General features: G+C 43.5%; 1 protein-coding gene across 1 annotated transcript in view; it reads left to right on the forward strand.

Moving 5' to 3' along the window:
• Positions 1-23,714, forward strand: part of LOC125459506 (ovochymase-2-like) — a 44,274-nt gene extending 20,560 nt beyond the window's left edge. The window contains exons 2-9 of the mRNA XM_048546008.2: positions 9,867-9,976; positions 12,820-12,911; positions 14,468-14,640; positions 18,305-18,400; positions 19,342-19,493; positions 21,645-21,840; positions 22,343-22,375; positions 23,622-23,714. Coding sequence (XP_048401965.1) covers positions 9,867-9,976; positions 12,820-12,911; positions 14,468-14,640; positions 18,305-18,400; positions 19,342-19,493; positions 21,645-21,840; positions 22,343-22,375; positions 23,622-23,683 — 914 coding nt within the window. The 3' untranslated portion in view covers positions 23,684-23,714. The remainder of the gene's footprint in view (positions 1-9,866; positions 9,977-12,819; positions 12,912-14,467; positions 14,641-18,304; positions 18,401-19,341; positions 19,494-21,644; positions 21,841-22,342; positions 22,376-23,621) is intronic.
• Positions 23,715-25,665: the final 1,951 nt, after the last annotated feature.

Consider the following 25,665-nt stretch of genomic DNA (forward strand, 5'->3'; position numbering starts at 1 on the left):
TGCTGTATCGTCTGGCAAACCTCCTCACTATCCGCAGTTATCTTTGTGATGTCTGCAAATTTACTACACAGGCTACATACATTCTCCTTCAAATCATTTATATACATTAAAAACAACAAGGGTCCCTGTACGGATCCTGGAACATCAAGTCATAAATTCCAGTCAAAGAAAAACTCTTCCACCAATACTCTTTGTCTTTTATGACCAAGCCAGTTCTGTATCTATCATACCATCTCACCAAGCATCCCATGTGACTTCATCTTTTGTATCAGCCTGCCATGAAGGACCCTGTCAAAGGCCTTGCTAAAGTCCATGTAGACACATACATTGCTTTTCCCTCCTCAATCATCTTGCCACTTCTTCAAAAAACTCAATCAAGTTTTTGCAACACGATCTTCTCTGCTCAAAGCTATGCTGCCTTTAGCTGATAAATTCATATTTTTCCAGATGTGAGTAAATCCCAGTTACTAAGAATATCCTCCAATAATTTCCCTACCACCGATGTTAGGCTCACCAGACTGTAATTTCCCAGATTATCACTGTTGCCCTTCTTGAACAAATGAATAACATTGGCTATTCTCCAGTCCTACGGGACCTTTCCTGTGACTAAAGTAGCAAGGTGGCACAGTGGTTAGCACTGCTGCCTCACAGCGTCAGGGACCTGGGTTTAATTCCACCCTTGGGCCACTGAATGTGTGGAGTTTGCACATTCTCCCCATGCCTGTGTGGGTTTCCTCTCACCGTCCAAAGATATGCAAGCTAGGTGGATTGGCTATGCTAACTTGCCAGTAGTGATCAGCGATGCTTAGGTTAGGTGGTTTAGACAAGGGAAATGTCCTTCCAAGGGGTGATGTGGACTTGATGGGCCAAATAGCCTGTTGCCACACTGTAGGGATTCTATAGGCATAAAGATTTCAAAAAGACCCCAGCAATGTCTTTACACTCCTCCCTCAGTATTCTTGGTTGGATCCCATCAGGTCGCTAGGCACTTGTCTACCCTAACCTATTCAAAACAACCTCCCAACATCCTCTTTTTAAAAAATATCAACATGTCCTAGAATATCACATTCCCGTCCCCAGACCTATCATGTCCTTCTCCTTTGCGAAAAGCAATACGAAGTATATTTAAAGGACCTTAACCATATCCTCTGCTCCATGGATAATTTTCCTCCTTTGCCTTTGAATGGATCTATCCTTTTCCAGCTATCCTGTTATTCCTTATATATGTATTCAAAGCTTTGGGATTTTCCTTTATCCTGTTTGCCAAGATCGTTTCATGGCCACTTTTAGCCCTTCTAACTCCTTGTTTAAGTTCTTTTCCACTTCCTTTATATTTCCCGAGGGCTCTTCTACCTTCAGTTTCCTAAACATTATGTGTACTACCTTTTTCCTTTTGACTAAGCTCATAATTTCTTGTGTCATCTGAAGTTCCCAAATCTTGCCATCCTTATCCTTCATTTTCACAGGAATGTGCTCATCTAGAACTCTAATCAATTGACCTTTAAAAGATTCCCAAATGCAGGATGTGGATTTACCGTCAAAAAGCCACCCAGCATCTACATTCCCCAGTTCCTGACTAATATTGTAGTAGTTAACCTTCCCCTAGTTTAATACTTTCATCCGAGGATTACTTTCTTCTTTATTCGGAAGTAACTTAAAACTTTCAGAGTTATGGCCACTGTTATCGAAATGCTCCCCACTGAAACTTTGATCACTTGGCTGGGCTCATTCCTCAATACCAGGTCCAGTATGGCTCCTTCTCTAGTTGAGCTATTGTTTCAAAAAAGTGTCCTTGAACAACGTAATAAATCTCTCCCCATCCAGGCCCCTAGCACTATGTGAGTCTCAGTCAACATAGGGAAATTTAATATCACCCACCACAACAATGCTGTTATTTTCCATAGTCTATCCACATACCTGTTCATCTGTGTTCTGCTTACTTTGTTAAGCTTAATGCAGCTTGCTATGGTTATGCTTTGAACTCTGATTCAGCCCACTAACCTGAATCATAATGGTACTAATGCTCAGTCAGGAAATTTAGGAGTATGAGTTAGCCATTCTGCCCTCAATCCTGTCCTGCTATTCCGTTAGATCACAGCGAGTCATCTCCTTGACTCTGTTCACAAACTTGGCTCCTTTATACTCAGATCATGGGCTAAGAAGAAAGTGCATGTTCAATGTTCCTGTGTGATTATTTTAGTCATAGGTGAACAATTGATATATCCATACAATGTTCATATTGGTGCCATGGAGATAAGCTTTATCCAAATGCAGCACACAACTCATGACAGTGAGTCACTTACCTGTGTAATATATTGCTTGCTTTGCCTTAACTGATATTGAAAGTTGGATAAGGACTAAAATGGGAAGCTCATTCCTAATGTTTGTTTCACAGTAATCGACAAAATGTGTTTCACATGTGTAACTAATATTGTTTAATGTTCTTGGGATTGACATTTATTTCAGTGCAAGCACACATTGTGCTTCATCAAACTGTGGAGACATAAACCATGACAATAGCATTCATTACTTCAGTGACAAAAACTTGCACTTAGTGCATTTAATTTTGTAAAACATCCCAAGGTGCTTCACAGAACCCTACATCAAATAAGATTTGGCATTGAGCCATAAACTTGTCAGTGGGATGGAAATGATGTGGGAGTCGGGGGGGGGTTGGTGGGCGGGTGGTGCGGGGGTTGATGCTTAAAATTGTTTAGGGAATCACATAAGCTGTTGTGAAAACAAATTCCATAACAGCTTTTCCTTTTGACAAGTCACCAGGAATTTTAATCAATTATTATGCTTTGTTGTTTACGTTTCCTAACTGCAAATACTGTCCAGAAATCATACTCTTTAGCAGTAGTTAAAGGATGGCACATCAAAAACACAATGACATAAAATAAAGAACGCTGAAGATCTGAAACAAAAACAGAGATCGCTGGAGAAATTCAGCAGGTCTGGTGACGTCTGTGGAGAGAAAGCAGTGTCAATGTTTTGAATCCGGTAATGCTTCTTCAGTAGTTGGGTCTCACGTGCACTCCAAAGGGCTATAATTTGAACATTTCTTGTGCATCTCCCTGAATGCTAATTTAACGGAAACATTAAAATGATTTTATGGGAAAGCAAGGTGGACGATATGTTAGATTGTTCTCTGAACAGATTGTCAAGTCATTAGCAGAAAGCTTCGTCACCAACTTGCAAACAAACTCAAGATTGTAACTTGATGATGAGAAAGGCCCTGCTTGTCCTAGACTTTCTGCATCCCTGGGGTGGGGTTTGCGGGTCATTTCCTCCTCTAATTGGCCTCAAGGTGGCTGTTGTGGACTAAAGAATATCACCCACCTCCTTCTGGAATGCATCTTTGGAAAGGAGGCCTGGAAAGAGGTTTTTGTCCTGACTAGCTGCAGAACACAGGACTCTCAGTTGTCCACTGGAACGTGCTTTGAGATAAACACCAGCTGGCTGCTGTTTTAGGACTATCAATGGAAGACTGTCTTCAGTCAGCTGAAACTTGCTGGTATTCCAGTGCAAAGAGCTGTTGAAGATAAAGTGTTACTGACTGGCATGGCCCAAGTTCCAGGACTATATGCTGAAGAGTGTACTAAAGCTGTGCCGTAAGCCACAAAGGCTCGATGGCAAAATCTTAGGGCACCCCACCATTTTAAAACAAATGGCTGGAAGCATGCTTTATCTTATTGACTTGTGAGATCTGGGCCTGCATTAATTTCCCATCCCCAGTTTCCCTTGAGAGGGTGGTGGTGAGCTGCCTTCTTGAACCACTGCAGTCCATTTGCTGTAGGAGGAATCACAATGACGTTAGGGAAGGGATTTCAGGATTTTGACCCAGTGACACAATGATGATATATTTCCAAGCCAGGATGATGAGTGGCTTGGAGAGGAACTTGCAGAACATGGTATTCCCCTGTATCTGCTGCCCTTATCCTTCAAGATATTAATGATCACGAGTTTGGTAAAATCCCTTGGGCTGTATGCATCAGGAAACAATTGAAGTGGAGGATTGAATGCCCTTATCATTAAGACTCACGGAAGCTTCTCTCCATGAGTATAGCTGAATAACTTTTCTAATGCCGTTGTGCCAACCTTGCCTCATTATCAACGGGCAGACCCCTATGCTGTCTCACTCATTTGATTTTCCCACTTTCCTTACGCAGAAGTACCCACAATTGCCAGGACTTCCCATGATTCCTGAGACTAGTGTCATACTTAAAAGGCAATTGTGTACCGATCAAGCTCTGGCAGTCCAGAATTGCTTTGCATGATCGCTGTGAAATGCTCCGAAATTGGCAGTCTGCATTGTAGACATATATGTGCAGGTCCTAGTGGGCAGGGTGGCGCTGAGCAAGTCCATCATCTTATCCCAGGACCACCAGAGTAGGACTCAACATTAAACTCTGCTAATCTGGTCTGAGGTTGCCACTTGGGTCATTGCAATCTCAACCATCTGGACAAACAAACAACAGCGTCAGGAGAAAACCAATGAACTTCTCCATTCTGTCAAGGTAAGTGCCACTATTTTCTTTCTGCTACCTCACACTCACTCTATCCCCTCTACTGCACCCACCTCCCACCAAGACACATGCTTTACCATCCTCTCTATTGCACACAACATCATCCCCCACAGCTTTCACCCATTACTAGTATTTCCCACTAATAACCGTACATACCTCTGCACTTACTGCTAATACTAACAGCAATGCCACCCACTCCCGTCTCAATCAGTCTCTCCCTTTGTCTTATTCTAGGAGAAAATGACCCATAGTAGGGCTGAAAGAGCCAGCATGGCTGGGTGGGATAAAATTAGGCTCCTCTTCCCCTGTGAAGTGAAATTCTTGGCCTTCACCAGTGAGGACAAGGACCTGTGGAAGCACCAAAACATTCATGTTCCCCCACCCTGCCTGCTACCCTTGGCCTTGTGAGAGGGCAAGCCAAGGGGAGATGTACCTGCCTCTGGGCGGTACACACTCAGTATGTTTGGGCTGTCTAGGCACACGTGTCCTCTGGGTCATCCAAACAAAATGCTAAGACTAGCAGAGTCTCTCTACCCTGGCTGTGGACCCCAAGACTGCACTGAGACGTACTGTGAGGGAAAGAAAGGAGACTTAGTAAGGGTGAGAGATAATGGGAACTGCAGATGCTGGAGAATCCAAGACAACAAAATGTGAGGCTGGATGAACACAGCAGGCAAGCAGCATCTCAGGAGAACAAAAGCTGACGTTTCGGGCCTCGACCCTTCATCAGAGAGGGGGATGGGGAGAGGGAACTGGAATAAATAGGGAGAGACGGGGAGGCGGACCGAAGATGGAGAGTAAAGAAGATAGGTGGAGAGGAGAGTATAGGTGGGGAGGTAGGGAGGGGATAGGTCAGTCCAGGGAAGACGGACAGGTCAAGGAGGTGGGATGAGGTTAGTAGGTAGATGGGGGTGCGGCTTGGGGTGGGAGGAAGGGATGGGTGAGAGGAAGAACAGGTTAGGGAGGCAGAGACAGGTTGGACTGGTTTTGGGATGCAGTGGGTGGAGGGGAAGAGCTGGGTTGGTTGTGTGGTGCAGTGGGGGGAGGGGACGAACTGGGCTGGTTTTGGGATGCGGTGGGGGAAGGGGACATTTTGAAGCTGATGAAGTCCACATTGATACCATTGGGCTGCAGGGTTCCCAGGCGGAATATGAGTTGCTGTTCCTGCAACCTTCGGGTGGCATCATTGTGGCACTGCAGGAGGCCCATGATGGACACGTCATCTAAAGAATGGGAGGGGGAGTGGAACTGGTTTGCGACTGGGAGGTGCAGTAGTTGGTTGCGAACTGAGCGGAGGTGTTCTGCAAAGCGGTCTCCAAGCCTCCGCTTGGTTTCCCCAATGTAGAGGAAGCCACACCGGGTACAGTGGATGCAGTATACCACATTGGTAGATGTGCAGGTGAACCTCTGCTTAATGTGGAATGTCATCTTGGGGCCTGGGATAGGGGTGAGGGGGGAGGTGTGGGGGCAAGTGTAGCATTTCCTGCGGTTGCAGGGGAAGGTGCCGGGTGTGGTGGGGTTGGAGGGCAGTGTGGAGCGAACAAGGGAGTCACGGAGAGAGTGGTCTCTCCGGAAAGCCGACAGGGGTGGGGATGGAAAAATGTCTTGGGTGGTGGGGTCGGATTGTAGATGGCAGAAGTGTCGGAGGATGATACGTTGTATCCGGAGGTTGGTGGGGTGGTGTGTGAGAACGAGGGGGATCCTCTTGGGGCGGTTGTGGCAGGGGCGGGGTGGGAGGGACGTGTTGCGGGAAATACGGGAGACGCGGTCGAGGGCGTTCTCGATCACTGTTGGGGGATAGTTGCGGTCCTTGAAGAACTTGGACATCTGGGATGTGTGGGAGTGGAATGTCTTGTCGTGGGAGCAGATGCGGCGGAGGCGGAGGAATTGGGAATAGGGGTTGGAATTTTTGCAGGAGGGTGGGTGGGAGGAGGTGTATTCTAGGTAGCTGTGGGAGTTGGTGGGCTTGAAATGGACATTAGTCACAAGCTGGTTGCCTGAGATGGAGACTGAGAGGTCCAGGAAGGTGAGGGATGTGCTGGAGATGGCCCAGGTGAACTGAAGGTTGGGGTGGAAGGTGTTGGTGAAGTGGATGAACTGTTCGAGCTCCTCTGGGGAGCAAGAGGCGGCGCCGATACAGCCATCAATGTACCGGGTGAAGAGGTGGGGTTTGGGGCCTGTGTAGGTGTGGAAGAGAGACTGTTCCACGTAACCTACAAAGAGGCAGGCATAGCTGGGGCCCATGCGGGTGCCCATGGCCACCCCCTTAGTCTGTAAGAAGTGGGAGGAGTCAAAAGAGAAGTTGTTGAGGGTGAGGACGAGTTCGGCTAGGCGGATGAGGGTGTCGGTGGAGGGGGACTGGTCGGGCCTGCAGGACAGGAAGAAGCGAAGGGCCTTGAGGCCATCTGCATGCGGACTGCAGGTGTATAGGGACTGGACGTCCATGGTGAAAATGAGGTGTTGGGGGCCAGGGAATTGGAAGTCCTGGAGGAGGTGGAGGGAGTGGGTGGTGTCACGGACGTAGGTGGGGAGCTCCTGGACCAAAGGGGAGAAATTGGAGTCCAGATAGGTGGAGATGAGTTCGGTGGGGCAGGAGCAGGCTGAGACGATTGGTCGACCAGGGCAGGCAGGTTTGTGGATTTTGGGAAGGATGCATAGCAAGTGTGCATAGATCATAGAATTCCTACAGTGTGGAAACAGGTCCTTTGGCCCAACAAGTCCACAGCAACCATCAGAGCAACCCCCTTGGCCCATTCCCCTATAACCCATCTAATCTACACATCCCTGAACACTACAGGAAACTTAGCATGGCCAATTCACTTAGCCTGCCCATCTCTGGAATGTGGGAGAAAACCAGAGCACCCAGAGGAAACCCACACAGACACAGGGAGAATGTGCAAACTCCACACAGACAGTCGGTCGAGGTTAGAATCGAACCCAGGTCCCTGGCACTGTGAGGCAGCAGTGCTAACCACTGAGCCACCATACCAACCAATGATGGCACAAGTAACATAATATTGTAAGTAAATTCTCACATTTGTTAATACTTGTTCACTTTTTATCATCAGCTGTGTGAGTGAATGTCAGTGTGGCTAAAACTACAATATTGAAAGTACAGAGCTGAGCTATTCCTAGCATGACAAGAGGTTTTGTGGTCCAAGATGTGAAGTGAGCAGCTCATGCACTATGTGCAGCCTATGGAAATTTAGAAAGTGACTGCTACTTTGGCAACTAGGGTGAACCTTTCCAGATGGCAGAACATTGTTTGTGTATTGCAACCATTATTGGGAATGATTCCTGTTGCTGTGGGATGTGGTTAGGAGCACCTTGGGCCAGGATTCCTTCTCTGAGCAGTGGGTTATGGTCTTTATAATACCATTGTCCTTTGAAGGGTCTCTCATCACTTAAGTTTGAAGTCTCCTCCCTCACAGACAGAAATGGCTTCACCGTTCCCAAACCAGGAGTGGAGGCAGCCATTTATGGCTCCATTGTGCGCTTGTTATTTACAGCACATTGGAAGGAGAGAGGTTGATGCGCACACAGCGAGTCTCAGGCTGAACCCCCCACTTCCAGTGAACCTCCAAATGTACAAATTCCCTTCCTAGTTGCCTTCCCCATCAACCATGTAGGTTTTGAAACCCTCATGTTCCAACCAATCCTGTCGACCTAAATCTTCATCTCCCTGCTTTACACAAACACCCTGCCCCAGTAGTATACACATTGAGTAAACATGACAGATATCTTGGTCCAGAACCTCACCTATCTCATGCAACTCTACAGTCTGGTTGCACAGGACCCATATGGCTGACAAAGCCCACTCCTCAGGCTATGGAGTACACGCCCACTGAAAATAGTTGCCTCAAGTGCCTGAATGACTGCTACCAAACCTGTGGACTGATGTTGGAAGCTGTCCTTAACTTATTGTGCTGGGGCTCCCTGATTGAAGAGCGCTTCCTTTGGTCTGGCTGTGGACTACTGAGTGATCTTTGGCCTAACTGCTGAGGACTTTGGGACATAATATTTGGAAGAAGCACATGCAACGTGTTCAGTGCATACGCAGCTGGCAAACGGTGCTCATGTCAGATTAATGTAGCATGGTGCTGTAAAGAAACGTATCCACATCTCGACTGATCACTGCTAACAGCCTTGAGGAACTGTCTGGATTTGTATCTGTGCTAGAAGGCAAGGCAAGACAGATTTCAGTGGGTGTTTATGTTCTGGCTGAGGGGACAAAGTACAAAAATGCAAGGCAAGGGATGCTGTGAGCATTGAATATGTGAACAAGGAACAAGAGTAGGCCACTCGTCCCTTCAAGCTTGCTCCTCATGGCTGATCTGCTGTTAACCTCACCTCTACATTGCTGCAATTCCCTGATAATCTTTCAATTACTTCATAATCAAGGTACAAAGTGAGCGAGCGCTAATGTAATAAGTGAAAATCCTGAGCTGTATCCTGATTTAAATTCTGGGACAGATGCTGATCCCTGCTCTCAAATTGTCCTTGCAGCAGTGTTACACTGAGCCAGTACGTTGTAACGTGCAGCATTTGAGTGCTGAACAGTAAGTGGATCAGAGATTGGTGTGAGGCTGATACATATCGGATGTCAACGTCTATGACATAGGGAATGTGTGCTCGCTAACCATGGAGTTTGCCATGAGATTTTTGTGTGGGCTACCTAAGATGGAAACGCAGAGAAGCAGGAGGGGAGTCACTAAATACTTGCTCAGGCTTTCACACTGGGAATGGTCACTTTACAGTTTCTAAACAGCAAGTGGGACAATTAAAAATTGCAAATTAATGAGGTGTGATCAAGTAATCATGAAGTTTGAATACATTCTAATATGTGCAAATAGGCCTCTCACCTCTGATTGGTTACAACTTTTTCTTGGCATGTAACTCCGGTTTGGAAAATGGGACCTTTTGTTTTTGACATCGCTCAAGTTGTTATTGGTCATCTCACTGAAGTTTCCCAACTTTCTTACCATGGCCCATGGCATTCGGGGGTTGGGAAACTTCCACCGAAATGTAAATGAGGTTGCAAATTGAACTCATTTTTGCAAATTTAATGAGGATCTCACTTACTACAGTGAAAGAAGCTTTTGTGTGGTATAACATTTGAACTGTGTACAGTACCTTAATAAATTATATGGATAAATTTTATTTTGAAAATAGGTATCACTCTGCTTACATTAAACAGGCTGCTTTTATTTTTAAAAAAAGCAGACGTAGGAAATAAATGTATTCGGTGGTTTCCACACTACACTGCCATTGGGAGCCAAAAAATCTGCCAAGTTATAAACAATCTGAAATTAACTCCCTTCCCCTTTTTTCTCCAAGTCTTGAAGTGCGGTATTCGTCCTGCTCAGGGAGAGGTTCCAATTTTGTCGAATTTCTGGAATCGTATTGTTGGAGGCAAAGAGTCGGAACCTGGAACACATCCTTGGCAGGTAGCATGCACTGTGTCCTAAGGACTGTTTTAAACAATGAATTTCATGAGGTCTTTTGTTCTTAGAGGCATAGAAAGGGTACATGAGAAAGGACTTGCAAGCAGGATTAGGGAGAATCCTAACATATTTTGTAAATACATTAAAGGGAAGAGGTTAACCATAAGACCATAAGATGTAGGAGCAGAAATTAGATCATCAACCCATTCTCCTGCCTTCTCCCCATAACCTTTGGTTCTATCTATCTCTGAATTAAATAAAGTCAATGACCTGGCCTCCACAGCCTTCTGTGGCAATGAATTCCATAGATTAACCAGTCTCTGGCTGAAGAAATTTCTCCTCATCTTCATTCTAACGAGTCTTGTGCCCTGGGGTCCCAGTCACTCCTGCAAATGGAAATACTCTACCCAAGCCTTTCAGTATCCTGTAAGTTTCAATTAGATCCGCCTCCTTCATTCTTCTAACCTGCATCGAGGATTGATCTAGTGTCTTCAAACATTCCTCAGACATTAAGCCTTTAATTTCTGGGATCATTTTTGTGAACTTCCTCCGGACCTGGAAAAAGGGCCACTACATCCTTCCTGAGACATGAGCCCCAAAATTGCAGACAATATTCCAAATGTAGTCTGACCAGGGCCTTATAAAGCCTCAGAAGTACATCCCTGCTTTTATATTGTAGCCCTCTCAAAGTAAATGCCAACGTCATATTTGCCTTCCTAACTACCGACTCAACCCATGCAATTCGCTGGATGCCTGTAAAAACCTTCTCTGCCTTTATATCCTGTTTTGAAAATGACAACCAAAACTGCAGGCGGTAAACTAAATGCGCTGTAACCAAGATAACAAAGTGTGGAGCTGGATGAACACAGCAGGCCAAGCAGCATCTCAGGAGAACAAAAGCTGAAGTTTCGGGCTTAGACCCTCTCTGATGAAGGGTCTAGGCCTGAAACGTCAGCTTTTGTGGTCCTGAGATGCTGCTTGGCCTGTTGTGTTCATCCAGCTCCACACTTTGTTATCTTGGATTCTCCAGCATCTGCAGTTCCCATTATGTCTGTGCTGTAACCAAGTTTTGATACAGGTTTAGCATAACTTCCTTACTTTTCAATGCTGTCACTCTGGAAATAAATCCCTGTGCTAGCTTAGTTTTTCTTTTTAGCTCTGAGGAAGGGCCACCAGACCCAAAACTCTGATTTTTTTTCTTTACAGATGCTGCCAGACCTGATGAGCTTTTCCAGCAACTTCTGTTTTTGTTCCTGATTTACAGCATCTGCAGTCCGTTCGGTTTTAGTTTTTCTTTTGAATTGTCCAGCTACCTTGTGGTACAACCTTTAGCAATTTATATATTAGTATTCCAAGATCTCTTTGTTCTTCTCCTCCAGCAAGATTTGGGCCATTCAAGTATTAAGTGACCTCCACAAGCTTTTTGCTGGAACATACTACCTCACATTAATATGCGTTGAACTTCATTTGCTGGTTATTAGCGCAGTCTGCAAGTTGCTGCGTACTCTGGCCATTTGTTGCAGTCCTTCAAGCATATTATTAGAATAGAATCCCTACAGTGTGGAAACAGGCCCTCCGGCCCAACAAGTCCACACTGACCCTCACAGCATCCCACCCAGACACATCTCGCATAACCCACCTAATCTACACATCCCTGAATGCCAGGGGTAATTTAGCATGGCCAATCCACCTAGCTTGCACATCTTTGGACGGTGGGAGGAAACTGGAGCACCTGAGAAAGCCCACACAGACACGGGGAGAATGTGCAAACTCCACACAGGCAGTCGCCTGGCAGTGGAATCAAACCCAGGTCCCTGGCGCTGTGAGGCAGCAGTGCTCACCACTGAGCCACCACATGCAAGTTTAAAACTTCAGTTCTGATTTCAGTATCTAAATTATTAATGTAAATGTTGACTAGCTAATTGAGTGAAACTAATTGTAACCACTCCACATCAAATAAATAACTGCGTTGGCCTGAGGTAGAATCATGACTTTGCATTTTTGGGATTGTGTTAAAGCCTTGAAAGGACGGATAGACCTTTTATTGGAGTGGTAGCGGTGATAACAATTATGTGGTAAGACTTGGAAAGCTGGGGTTATTCTCTTCAGGTAAGAGATGGCTAGGGTGAAAAATCATAAAGGTATTGAAAGAAATAAGGACAGTACAAAGTCAGACATTGCTTGACACCAGGTTATAGTCCAACAGGTTGATTTGAAATCACAAGCTTTTGGACAAAGAGGCTACTCTCCAAAAGCTTGTGATTTCAAATAAACCGTTGGACTATAACCTGGTGTCGAGAAACGTCTGACTTTGTCCACCTCAGTACAACACAGGCACCTCCACATTAAAGAATAGTACAGCACAGGAACAAGCGCTTTGGCCCACCATGACTATTTTGGCATATGATGCTTTTCTAAACTAAAAATCTCCTTCCTCTACACTGTCCATGTCCTTCTATTCCCTGCCTATTCATGTATCTGTCAAGATGGTTGTTAAACAAAGTGATAGGAAAGACTGATAGAGTAGATCAGGCAAAATTATTTATAATGGCTGGAATGCTAGTAACCAGAGGCCATAGACTTAAGACGATTGATAATGGGCCGCTGAGGAGAATCTTTTCTCAGCCTGTGGTGGAAACATTGCCAGAATGGATTTACATAAATACTTGAAAAGGAGAATATGAAAACAAGGCTATAAGGCATGAGAAAGGGGGCATGGAGCTGGGATGATACGAGTTGAACTTTTAAAGAGGCAGCATTAGAATGAAGGGTCAAACAGTCTCACTCAGTGCTGTATGATTCTGTACACACATGGTGCATTTAATGGTGTTGAACATCTCTGACAGGTTTCCTTGAAACGACGTCAATTCCATTACTGCGGAGGGACGATTATCAGTGAGAAGTGGGTGTTGACAGCAGCTCACTGCATACGGGGCAGGTACAGACATCACTGAAGTTGTTTTCCAATCACCACAAGTTTATGTATTTTAAAATCTGCGAACATTAATAACCTTACTGTGAGAATATTTCTGTTACTTCTGCCTTTAAACCTATTGATTGAGGATTTAGCAATGTATCTGGGAGAACTCAGTGGGAAGTAATCTATTGAAGGATAAGTTCAAAGGCATAACCTTCTATTCACTTCTCCTTCATGTGCTACGTGACTTCTTTTTAAATGCATCAATATTATTTGTCTTGACCACATCCTGTACAAGCCTTGTTCCACATTCTCATCACAACATTCGATTTCAGTTTTAAAACTGTGAATTGACCCACTTCCCAGCATCAATAACTTTTGAGGAGAAAGTGTTCAAGATTTTCACTAATTTTCGCGTGAAGAAATGTTTCCTGGTATCACCCCTGAACAGTCTTATTTGAATTTTAAAGTTATGTCCTCTTTGCTTTGGCTAACTCCTCCCAGCAGAGGAATTAATTTCTTTACTTACCCCATTGAAACATTAAACCATCCTAAAAAAAACTCAACTGCATCACCTTCTAATATTCTAAGCACAAGGAAATACAATTCTTGTTTAGATGTAAAGGCTTGTAAATCTATGGTGGCACCCACAATCTCAGGATTTTCTGAGGGGATTTATAATATTGGATACTTTTTGAAATGTTGTCACTGCAACTACATGGGATTGTGGAAGCTGGTTTATACACAGCAATACCATAGAATCCCTACAGTGTGGAAAGAGGCTATTTAGCACTATGTGCCTGCACTGGCCCTTTGAAGAGCATCCCTCCCAGACCTAGCCATCCACTATTTCTCCGTAACCCCTCATTTACTATATCCAATACACCTAGCCTGCATGTTTTTGGACTGTGGGAGGAACCCGGAGCACCTGAAGGAAAGCCAGACATAGGGAGAAAGTGCAAACTCTAAGTAGACAGTCACCCGAGAAGGAATCGAATCTGGATCTCTAGGGCTGTGAGGCAGCAACGCTATCCACTGAGCCATTGTCCCACCCTATCGTAAATCTCCCATAAACAGCAATGTGATCATAACCAAGCAATTTGCCTAGTGATGTTGATTGAAGGATGGACATTGGGGTGGAACACAAGCAAGAATTGCACTGCTTCTATTTGAAATCATGCCTGACAATTTTTATATCCAACTGAGAGAGAAGACAGAGACTGCCTTCATAATTTAGCATCCTAGTTTTTGTGTTTAAGTAGGACTTCTCTCTCAGAGCAGAGCATTTTAAGTAGTTGGTACCTTAAAGTATGCTAACCACATTTTACAATATAGAGAGAGGAGTGTGTTCATCCAAAGCAAAAGATATGGGATGTTTACTGGTTATCAAGTAGTGCTAGTGTCCAGTAAATCTGAACTTAAACAAACCAACCAGCAATGTTCCCTCTAATTCATTGCTGCTGTCTGTGCATTATGTATTGCATGGTCTATTTGCTACAGGTTCTAACTTTTGAGAAGATATTTATCCTCAGTAATGCCTGGCATTGATACCCTGTGCTTATTTTTGTTGGTCTCAGGAACATCTTGTCCATATTGAAGGTAACAGCTGGGGAATATAACCTGAAACACTTGGACAAAGAGGAACAAACACTAACAGTCAAACGTGTTATCATACATCCCAAATTCAAAGCTGCGTATCCAGTTGAGTATGATATTGCTCTTCTGGAACTCAATGGCATCTTCACCTTTGGTAACTTTTAGTTGAGCAACTTTTATTTCATGACATGTTGTTCTCAAAGAGTGGCATTGTGGTATTTTAACATCAGATTCACTTTCATGGCTGTATTTTATACTGATTTAACATTAGTACATACCTATAACTTCACAGCAACTGGCAGAAAAACCAGACCTGCACCCACAAAAACTACTAGAAGTTCTACGCTTGTCCACCTTTCCGGGACTAGGCCCATGGCCTGAATGTTGCGACATTTCGAGTGCTCACCCAAAAAGTTGTGAGGTTTTGCGCTTCAACTATACTCCTACACAGTGCATTGTAGATTCCCACCATCCCCTGGGTGAAAAAAGGTTTTCCTCAACTCCCATCTAAACCTCCTGCTCTTCACCTTAAGCATATGCCTCTTTGAATTGACCTTTCACCTGCAGGCAACAGTTGCTTCCTATCTACCTTGTCAATGCCACTCATAATCTCATGCACCTCAATCAGGTCACCTCTCCAACTTCTCTGCTTCAAAGAAAACAACCTGAGCTGATTCAGCCTCTCTTCACAGCGAAACATCTCTGTCCCAGGCTCCATTCCAGATCTTTGATCTCTCCCAATGTTAGCTATGGTAATGCACCTGTCTCTTCATCAGTACATCGTGTATTCTAGACCCAATCCAGCTAGTTGAGAGAGTATCTAGTTTGGCACTCCCTGATTCCAGTACTGAGAGCCACTCCCTGATGTCAGGATGGAATGCAACATCATTGCTTGAATAAACAGGGAGGCATTTTTTCATTTTGTATTTTAAAAAAGTACAGAAAGGTTGACCTTGCAGTGACCATATAGTTTGAAATGGGATAGAAATTTGGCATCTAAGGATTCTGATAGCGTGAACATATGGTGAACGATAAACAATGATGATTGCCCTCTTGTTGATAAAACACAGTTGATTCATTCATCTAGCAATAGTTTCTTTTTGGATGGGGGTGGAATAGGGTGGGTTGGAGGAAAAGAATGACAGATTTTACATCTGAACAAGTATTTTACTTCCTGACACAACAGTGTGGAGCTGGAGGAACGCAGCAGACCAGGCACCATCAGAGGAGCAGGAAAGTTGATGTTTTGGGTCGAGAATCTTCTTCAGAAATGAGGATAGGGAAGGGAGTTCAGAAATAAATAGAGACAGGAGGGTTGGGGCTGGGGAACGTGGGTGGGATGGTGATAGGTGAGCGCAGGTAGATCGTGGTGGGGATAGGTCATTGGGATGGGTGGGGTGGATAGGTGGGAGAGAAGAAGGATAGGTGATGGGGATGAGAAGGAGATAGGGGTGGGGAGGGAAATATCTCTTTGGTTATGGGGTCGGATTGTACATAGCAGAAATGGTGAAGAATGATACTTTGGCTACAGAGGTTGGTGGGGTGACACGTGAGGACAAGAGGGATTCTGTCTTAGGAGATGGGGATGAGAAGGAGTGTTGGACACGGGACGAGGCTTGGCGTGGGGAGATTGTAATACTGGTGAATTCCATGTTTCGGCCATCGGCTTGTAGGCTCCCGAGGCAGAATATGAGGCGCTGCTCCCCCACTTTATGGGTGTGTCATTGGGACACTGGAGGAGGCCCAGGATGGGCATGTCACCCAGGGAGTGGAGGGGGAGTTAAAATGGTTGGTGACTGGAAGGTGTTGCTGTTTGTCATGTACAGAGCACAGGTGCTGTACAAAACAATCTCCGAGTTTACACTTGGTCTCACTGATGTATAGGAGGCCACATCAGGAGCAGCAGATTCAGTAGACCAAGTTGATGGATGTACAAGTCCTGTCTGATATGAAAGGCTTGTTTTGGGCCTTGAGTGGAGGTGAGGGGGGAGGCGTAGGGGCAGGCGTAGCGCCTCCTGTTATTGCAGGGAAAGATGCTGGGTGTGGTGGGGTTAGTGGGGAATGTGAAGCAGACAAGGGAGTCATGGAGAGAGCAGTCCCTAAAAAAAGCAGATAGGGGTGGGGAGGGAAATATCTCTTTGGTTATGGGGTCGGATTGTACATAGCAGAAATGGTGAAGAATGATACTTTGGATACAGAGGTTGGTGGGGTGACACGTGAGGACAAGAGGGATTCTGTCTTTATTTTTGTTGGGGCCAGGGGTCTTGAGGGCAGAGGTGTAGAAAATGCAAGAGGTGCAGTTGAGGGCATTTTTGATCGCCGGAGTGGGTAAGTTAGGCCCTTGAAATAGGAGGACATCTGGGATGTGTGGGAGTGGAATGCCCCATCTTGGGAGGACACATGGCAGAGGTGGATCTGTAGGGAGTAGGGGATCGCATCCTTGCAGGAGGGTGGCTGAGAGGAGGTGTAGTTCAGATAGCTGTGGGAGTTGGTGGGCTTGAAATAGATGTCAGTTTTGAGGGGGTTGCCAAAAATGGAGACAGTGATTTGCTCAGGTTTATTTATTTGGTACTGATTATGGGTTCTTTCACATTTTCGTGAATAAGTTTCATTCTGCTGTCCGCTCTCTGGCATGCGCATGTAGGGAAATGACGGGCAGCAGAACTAGTTATTCCATTAAGCTTGTCCCACATCATGATGTTTAGTATCACTATACAACACTTTTGTCCTGCCAAACTCCCTCCCACACTCAGCCCTATCCTATAATCAACTTGAGAGAGACAATAAAAACAGAGAAATGCCCAGAGCTGATAAAGGAAAAATATATTCTTAGCCAGTCACATAAATACTGTGGTTGCAAGAGCAGGTCAGAGTTGACAATTCTACTTTATGTACCTTCTGATTTCCAGTTGTTCACTGTCTGTAAAGTACAACTCGGGACACTGATGGAATCTTTAGCATCCCTACAACATGGAAACATACCATTTGGCTCAATAAGTTGACACAAACTCTCCAAAGAGCATCCCAGCCGGACCCATGGAATTCTGTCCATTTGTCTGCATAAGCTCAGTTCTGACAACACTCAAGAAGCCTGATGCTATTCAGTACACAGATGCCCACTTGCTCAGAGCACCATCCATTACTTCAAACATTCACCAACTTCACACCTTTGATCACCAAGCAGATGAAAGATTATGGGGGGTATGCAGGAGTGTAGCGCTGAGGTTAAAATCCAATCAGCCAGGATCTTACTGAATGGCAGAGCAGGCTTGAAGGGCCAAATGTCCCACTCATATATTTTATTCGGATGTTCATTATTGGGGCATAGTTACTGCAGAATGTGCCATTGATAAGATGCATTGCAGTAAGTCTCCAACTCTCCCTCAACATCACCTTCTAAACACATCACCACCTTTCAAGGGCAATTAGGGATGGACAATAATACTGGTCCTGGCAGTGGCACATACATTCTGTTAACGAGTAAGGAAAAAAACAACACTTGTCAAACATCCTAGACTTGTGTTTAAGCAGGAATTCTCTCTAAGAGCAGAGCATTTTAAGAAGTTGGTACCTTAAAGTATGTTAGCCACATTTTACGATGTGGAGAGAAGACAGTGTTCATCCAAAGCAAAACAAATGGGATGTTTACTGGTTATCATTTAGACATTCAGTGTCAGAGCTGCAGCCTGTGTTTACTAAGGCTGTCTGAACTGAGACCTGAACAAAGCAACTCTGTGTTTAAGACAGGAATACTACAGTGACTCATCTGAATCAGGAGATGAGAGACAGTGACAATCTCTTGTGCTGTTCCATCACAGGTGAAAATATTTATCCAGCCTGCCTACCTGCTGAAGATGACACCTTTGGTACAGGCACCATTTGCAGCACTGCTGGCTGGGGACGCCTATCTGAGGGTAAGTCCTGCAGCTAAAAACGCATCGCACTGGAATTTGGCCTAATAAATTGTATCAGGAGTTTCTCAGGAAATCAGGATTCTAAAGAATCTGGGTCCTGGCCTGGTGTCAAAGTACCTATGATACCCTGGGGGCAGAATGTCCAGTTGCTTTCATGGCCTGACCAGTGATATCAGGGTAGTACCCAGAAACAGTCAACATTGTAGCTTGTCAATGAGTTCAGTTAATTACATGAGTTTAGAATAGCAAACTTAATGGTGACCAAGAAATTACTGGATTGACAAATTAAAAATAAAATCTGGTACACTAATGTGCTTCAGGGAAGGAAATCTGTCATTTTGCTGCAAAGTGATTAACTTTTGCTGAAATGGCCAAAAAAGCCAAGGAGGCACCTCCCTAGTACCTTTGTGAGGGTAATTAGGGATGGACTAATGCTTCTCATGATGTCTGTAATGTCCTTGGAACAGGAATATTTACATACTCAGCTGGAGACTCTAGAAATTAGAACAGTAAGAGCAAGTTCTCGGGACAAAAACAGTTTCAGCTAGACACGTTTAGCACTAGAACTAAACAGCCTATGATACAAAAGTCCTTTGTTATGCCTTCCAAACAAAATCCCTATGCTAGTCCAAATGTACATGGTAGCCTCAAATGAACAAACTACACAATGCAATTTCAATACAATCCCCAAGTCCTGCCAACAAATAAATAAAAAGTGTTCAGGAGTTCCCAAGATCTCAAATTCCAAAAAGGCCTGGTGCAGAGTGTATCCTTTAAGACATGGGGCATTCTTACCTTATTTCTTCTTCGAACTTTGGTTGAAACCTAACCAGTATTTTACATTCTGTGTGTGGGGTACAACTGAGATGTCAGTGGGTGGAATGAGTGGACCATGGCTGTTGTAGATTGGTATTGTTGATAATTTTTCCATTATCCTCAAGGTGGAAGACTACCAAACACTTTACAAGAAGTTGAGCTTCCCCTGATTGATTTCAAGACCTGCTTAAAGGCGATGCAGTCAGTGATCAGAAAATTCAAAGGGGAAACGCTCATGTGTGCTGGGTTCCCCGATGGAAGGCAGGATGCATGCCAGGTAAGGCAAAAAATAAGCACGTCATGTCATTTTATAACATCTTCCATTGCAGAAAGTCGCAAAGAATTTCAAAGAAGTCCTTTTGAACTGTCATTGTGGTCATAAATTAGGAAACATGGCATTTACTTTGCACAGATCAAGTTTCTAAAAACAGCAACAAGATAAGTAAACAGATAATCTTTTCCTTAAATTAAATTGGCTGAGGAATAAATATTGGCTCAGGTCCTGGGGAAATCTCCAATGCTCCTCTGCTAGGCGCTATTTTATTTTTCATTTACCTGGAAGGACTGATGAGTCTGAGTTTAATGTCTCATTAAAGATGCTAAAGGGGATTGACAAAGCAGATTGAGAATGAATGTTCACCCTTGTGGGGAAATCTAGAATGAGGGATTATGGATTTAGGCTAATGGCTGGCGATTTAAAGCTGAGTTGAGGATGCATTACTTTTCTCAAAGTGTAGTGAATCTGTGGGATTCATTACTGCAGAGTGCAGTGGATGAAGGGACACCGAGTAAATTTAAGGAGAAGATGGACAGATTTTTAATTAGTAATGGGTTCAATGGTTATGAGAAGTGGACAGGAAAGTTGATTTGAGGCTGAGATGAGGTCAACCGTGATTGTATTAAGTGGCACAGTAGACTCAAGGAGCTGAAACGTCTAGTCCTGCTCTTAGTTCTTATATTCTTACATTCATCTGAAAAATGACAGCATCAACACTGTTGTGTTGGTCTGTATTTTGGTCTGGATTTTATTCTTGATTTTGGAGTAGTTCCTGACTCAATAACTTTCTGACACAGATGTGAGACAGCATTACCCATGGAGTCAATGTTCGATTGTTATAATAAGCTCCCTGCCACTCAAATGTCTCAAACAATAATCTGACCTCTATGGACTGGGTTTTACACTCAGCTGTTCGCTTCAAGTTAGGGTGACATGTAAAATCCAACAGGTGGCCTGCCCACTGTATATTGAAGTGCTCTACCCTCAACTCAATTTTCCAAGAGGGGGAGATGGTGATGAGCAGCCAGTCTGCCATTGCCCAATTGAGGTGCTTCGGTGGTCCATGTAGGGCCTTATTGTGATGACAACAGGCGGTAGAGGAGGTCCATGTCAATTGGCCAACCTGGCAGTTTTCTGCATGAACTGGTGGTGAGCCAGGGTATTCCTTCCTAAACTTGACTCCCTATCTGATTACAGGATCAGGTGGCTAGCAAGAAACATTTTTTATTTGTGTTCAATCTATTGCATAACCATAAAATTCGAGTAAAGCCATTCAGAAGTGATTTTAGGAAACTTCTTCATGGAAAGAATGGTATAATTGTGGATGAGAGGGATTAGATGCTCATCCATTTGGTTATTTTAAATCTGAGGTTAAAAGATTTTTGCCAGGCAAGGTTATAAAGAAATGAGGAGATAACACAGTTAAGTGGAGTTAAAGTACAGAGCGACCATGATCTCATTAAGTGGTAGGGAAGGCCTGATGGGCTGAATCTCCTCCTCTTGTTCTGATAATCCTATGAAGCTGTGTTCCACGGAAGGTACTGAACTGTAAAATATTTATTCTTTAATTTGTTAAGGTCACACAGTACCAAAACCTGGGGTGTTGCAGGAATACAGAATGCAACACTTGGCTTCCCTGTAGAATGGCACAATCCATAAATACTTGTTCCAGTTGAAAACTCTTCTGATTCACTAATACCCTTTAGAGAGACAAACTTGCTCCCTCTACCCAATCTAGCTTATACATAACTTCAGGCCCATAGCAACGTGATTGATCATTAACTACTCTCTAAATTAGCCTATATTCAATGAAGCAGCTCATTACCTCCATTTCGAAGACAAATTCAGTTTGGGGTTTGAATGCTGGTCTGACCAGCAATGCTCATGTCCCACGAATGAATAAAAGGGAAAGAAAATTTCTAAAGGTTGCTTGCCCTTTTCTCCTCACTCTGATTCTCGAGATCTCTTTACAAGAAAGGATTTTCATTTCTGTTGCACCTTTTGCAACCTTAAGCTGACCCAGAATGCTTGACAACCCTTAGTGCAGCCACCACTGTAATGGTGATGTGCAACCAGTTTACATACAGTGGGCTCCCACAAGTGCTATTTTTGTGATGCGGGTTGTGTGACCTGTATCTTTTCTTTTTGGAGGGTGATTCAGGAGGTCCCCTGATGTGTCAGGGTGCAGGAGGTGCCTGGACGGTGGCTGGAGTGACATCATGGGGGATGGGCTGTGGCCGCAGCTGGAAGGACAACAGCAGCAAATCCCCGAATAAAAGAGGGACGCCTGGGATCTTCACTAAAGTCAAGGCTTTGAAATCGTGGATTCAGCAAAACATGAACAATGGTACAGGAATGTCTTTTCTATTGGAATTGGATCCATTGTCTATCAAAAGATATTGGGAATGGACAGGGAAGTGGGATCAGACTGGTAGAGCTTGCAGCATCAGACCTAGTGACTGTTTTTTAGAAGTGGACTCGAAAAGTTAACTCTGCATTCTCCCCACAAATGTTACCAGACGCATATTGCTCCAGCAATTTCTGTCTTGTTTGTTTCATATCTCTTGCATTTGCAGTTCTTTGATTTATTTTGATGGATATGTATTTCAACTTGGAGCAGCTTTGATGACTTCCAGATGCCTAAAGTACTTTGTAGTCAATGTAGTCACTTTAAAGTGGGGAAACACCAGCTTGTCCAAAAAGAACAAGTTGTAAATAACCAGATATTTTAGCAGTCTAGCTTGTAGGATAGATATTGATTCAAGGCGGACTTCCCTGTTGTCATTTGGAGGATGTCCTGGGATATTTTATCACACAGAGAATTAATACAGTTATATATTTTCTTGCAGGTATAAAAGGACACAGCAGATCCACTTTACCTGGTACGTGAAGGCATCAGCTTTGCTGACAAAGATAAAATGAAATTCGGACTACAAATATCTCTACCTTGACATTTTGCTTTGACCTCCTTTAAGACAGTTCTTAAAATCTACTTCTTTAACCAATTTTAGGTCATTTGACCTAGCATTACCTTATGTGGCTCTGAGTCAAATTTTGTTTGATACTACTCTCATGAAGTTCTTTTGGATGCTTTCCTCCCACCAGAGGAAATCAGATGTCTTAATCACCTCAATTCTGTTCCCCCATTCAATACAATCACAGCAGATATTCTACCTCAACTCCACATTCCTGCCCGATTCGCACTCAAAAGAATACAAAACTAGTCTATGCAATCTGTTCCTGCAATGTTCTTAGGTTGGATCCAATTCAGCCAGACTTGTGCCATGTATCCCCTTCTGAGATATAAAGCACTGCATAGTCTCAGGTTCCTGCATGTAATCCCAAATATAGCTGCAATCATATTTCAAAGATGGTGTAAAAAATTAGTGCATGCAGAGACAATGAAAACATTTGAATTCTCCCATAACTTTTAGTTCATTGTGCAGAAACCCTTTTGAATAACCTCATAGTTTGACATTTTAAATGTATAGTGACAGGACAGTAAAAATCTACCTTACATGAGATTTCACTGACTATGAAGCCAGAATTCTAAGCCAGAGCTGTAGCCTCCAGCCACAGTAGTGCTAACTAGAGTGGGTTCTAATCCCTGGGCCTCTAAAACAGAGACAGGAATTGTGCCTGAAAGATAAAGGGAGAGACTAGGACCAGTAATGCAGAGAGTTCATTTCTTGAGCTGGTGTGAGAAAGGTAGAAGAACAAAAAAAAAATGCTTTTAAGAAAGTGTTTCACAGACATTAATTTATTTTTGAAATGTATTGTAATGTGGGAAATAATTTTCCATCAGAATTCCATAAATGGCGAGGTGGCCAGGATATTGGTTGAGGGGTGAATATTGGCCCAGGGCATTGAGAGAACATTTTTTCTCTTTTTGGAATCAGCATCATGGGATCTTTTCCATCTACCTGAGTGGATTGAGGATGCTTCAGTTTAGCATCTCACCTGCACTGCACTGGAAATGTTAGTTTGGATTGTAGTGCTAGCTTTCTGGACTCGAACCTATAACCTCCTGACTCAGAAGGTGACTGCACTGTCCACTTAGACAGTTGAAATTGCACAACATGCTGTGAGTAAATAAGTTATTGATGATGGTTCTTGTGTTTCTTGCAGAGGCAACGACCTGTAGCGTCAGTGATGAGACATTAGTTGCAGTAGAAGGCCGTCTAGCTTAACGGGGAAATCCACATGAATACTATGAAAACAAGTAAGTATCCCATCTCTCGAGTTCCAAATCTTTTCAGAAATCGCAGCATCTAAACCAGCCACATCTCAGAAAAGGCAGCAGTGGGGTGCAATATTCCAAAATCATCAAAATCTCTGAACTGCTAATTCAGCGAGGAATCCAACCTTTGTGTGACATTCTGGGTTGACAAATTTAATCCAAAACACATGATTAATTACATCCATCTTTTCACTATGTAACTACATTTCATATGAATGCATGTAAACTGGTTGTGGTGTTACTCTGGGTGTGGAGATGGTCTGCATTTGGAGATGGTGCATAGAGTTGAGGAGAAGAACATATGACAAAAGATATTTAAGGATTCCTTATAATGGGCAGGGAGAGATGCGTGGTGGTTTATTTGGCCAAGACAGAGTCTTGCTAAAATTAGTAAGCTCTGCAAAGACAAATCATACCTGTTCACAACTCTTTGCTTCACAGAACTAGAATACAGGCTCCTTTTGTGGGAATAATAAACATGCTTGTCTGTACCAGCCTGAAGAGCAAGAATAGTGCTAGTGATAACAAGTAGAACCAAAGGGACTAGCAAACTCCACCTTGGAATTCCAACAAGGGGATCAAACATAGGGAATATTTGAGGATGAAAATTATAAGCCCACTGAGGAGGATGTGGTAATTTTGAACGCTTTAAATGCATTTACCTTGTATGGACTGGAGCCAAGCATAAAAGTGTATGAAAGAAAAGGAAGAGCATAATATAAGAACATAAGAAATAGGAACAGGAATAGACCATCTGGCCCATCAAGCCTGCTCCACAATTCAATAAGTTCATGACTGATATTTTCGTGGTCTCAGCTCCACTTACTTATTGGTTCACCATAATTCTTTTACTGTTTAAAAATCTGTCTATCTTTGCCTTAAAAACATTCAATGACAAAGACATTGAAGCTGTTGTTGGGTACACTGATGTGGTCAGTCATTTCAAAACTGTGCATGTAACCACCCCAAAATGAACTCCAGCACATGGGGCAACTAAGCAACCAATATTGCGAGTATTTACTCTTGATAATTTGTATAATGAAATGCTTCACTTGTAATGGAGCAAAATCCAAATTGTTGTGTGCCATTGATAATCCCAAGCAAACACACAATCCTTTTAGAACAGGTTGTGTGACAGGCATCAGTTTGCAATATTACAAAACTACTACCTCCTTTCATGCAAAGTTGCATATCTGTTTCAGCATGTGGTTTGTAAAAAAAAATCGCAGGTTTAAGAAGCCAATCTGTTTCTTAAGATCTTATAATATTATGAAATACCAAAGCAGCATTTATTGTCCATTGCTAATTCCCATTTGAGGAGATGGTGAGTTTTCTTGAACTGCTATAGTTGAACCACAGCGACGTTAGAGAGAAAATTCCAAAGTTTTGACCTAGCGATTGTGAAGAAAGGCCAACATAATTTCATATTGGGTGTTTTGTGACTTTGAGGTGGACTTGCAACTGACAGTGTTCTTGTATCTTCTTCCCCTTATTTACCTCTACTTCCACACGTACATTTCTGGAATGAAAGATGAATTCAAATATTCGGACAGAGGTGCAAGCCAACTAACCTTCACTGTGGAACAGTACTCAATTAGATAAGAGGAGAATTTACAGAGATTATTAAAATTACAGCACATTTCTTTTGTTGGAATAGACTAACTGATGCAATATTGTTAGAGACTTACTAGAAAGATGGGTGTGATTGTTGGAAGTCAATCATCTTGCAGCAGTTCCCCAGGGCAGTGTCCTCGGCCCAACTATCTTCAGCTGCCTCATCAACAACCTTCCTTCCATCTTTAGGACAGAAGTGGGGATATTTTTGGTCGTTGCACAATGTTTAACAGCCTTTGTGACTCATCAGATCCTGAAGCAGTCCATGTCCACATGCAGCAAAACTTGGACAATATAGAAGCTTGAGTGCTCAATAAC

The sequence above is a fragment of the Stegostoma tigrinum genome, chromosome 17 (genome assembly GCF_030684315.1).
Source record: "Stegostoma tigrinum isolate sSteTig4 chromosome 17, sSteTig4.hap1, whole genome shotgun sequence".
Taxonomy (NCBI): Eukaryota; Metazoa; Chordata; class Chondrichthyes; order Orectolobiformes; family Stegostomatidae; genus Stegostoma; species Stegostoma tigrinum.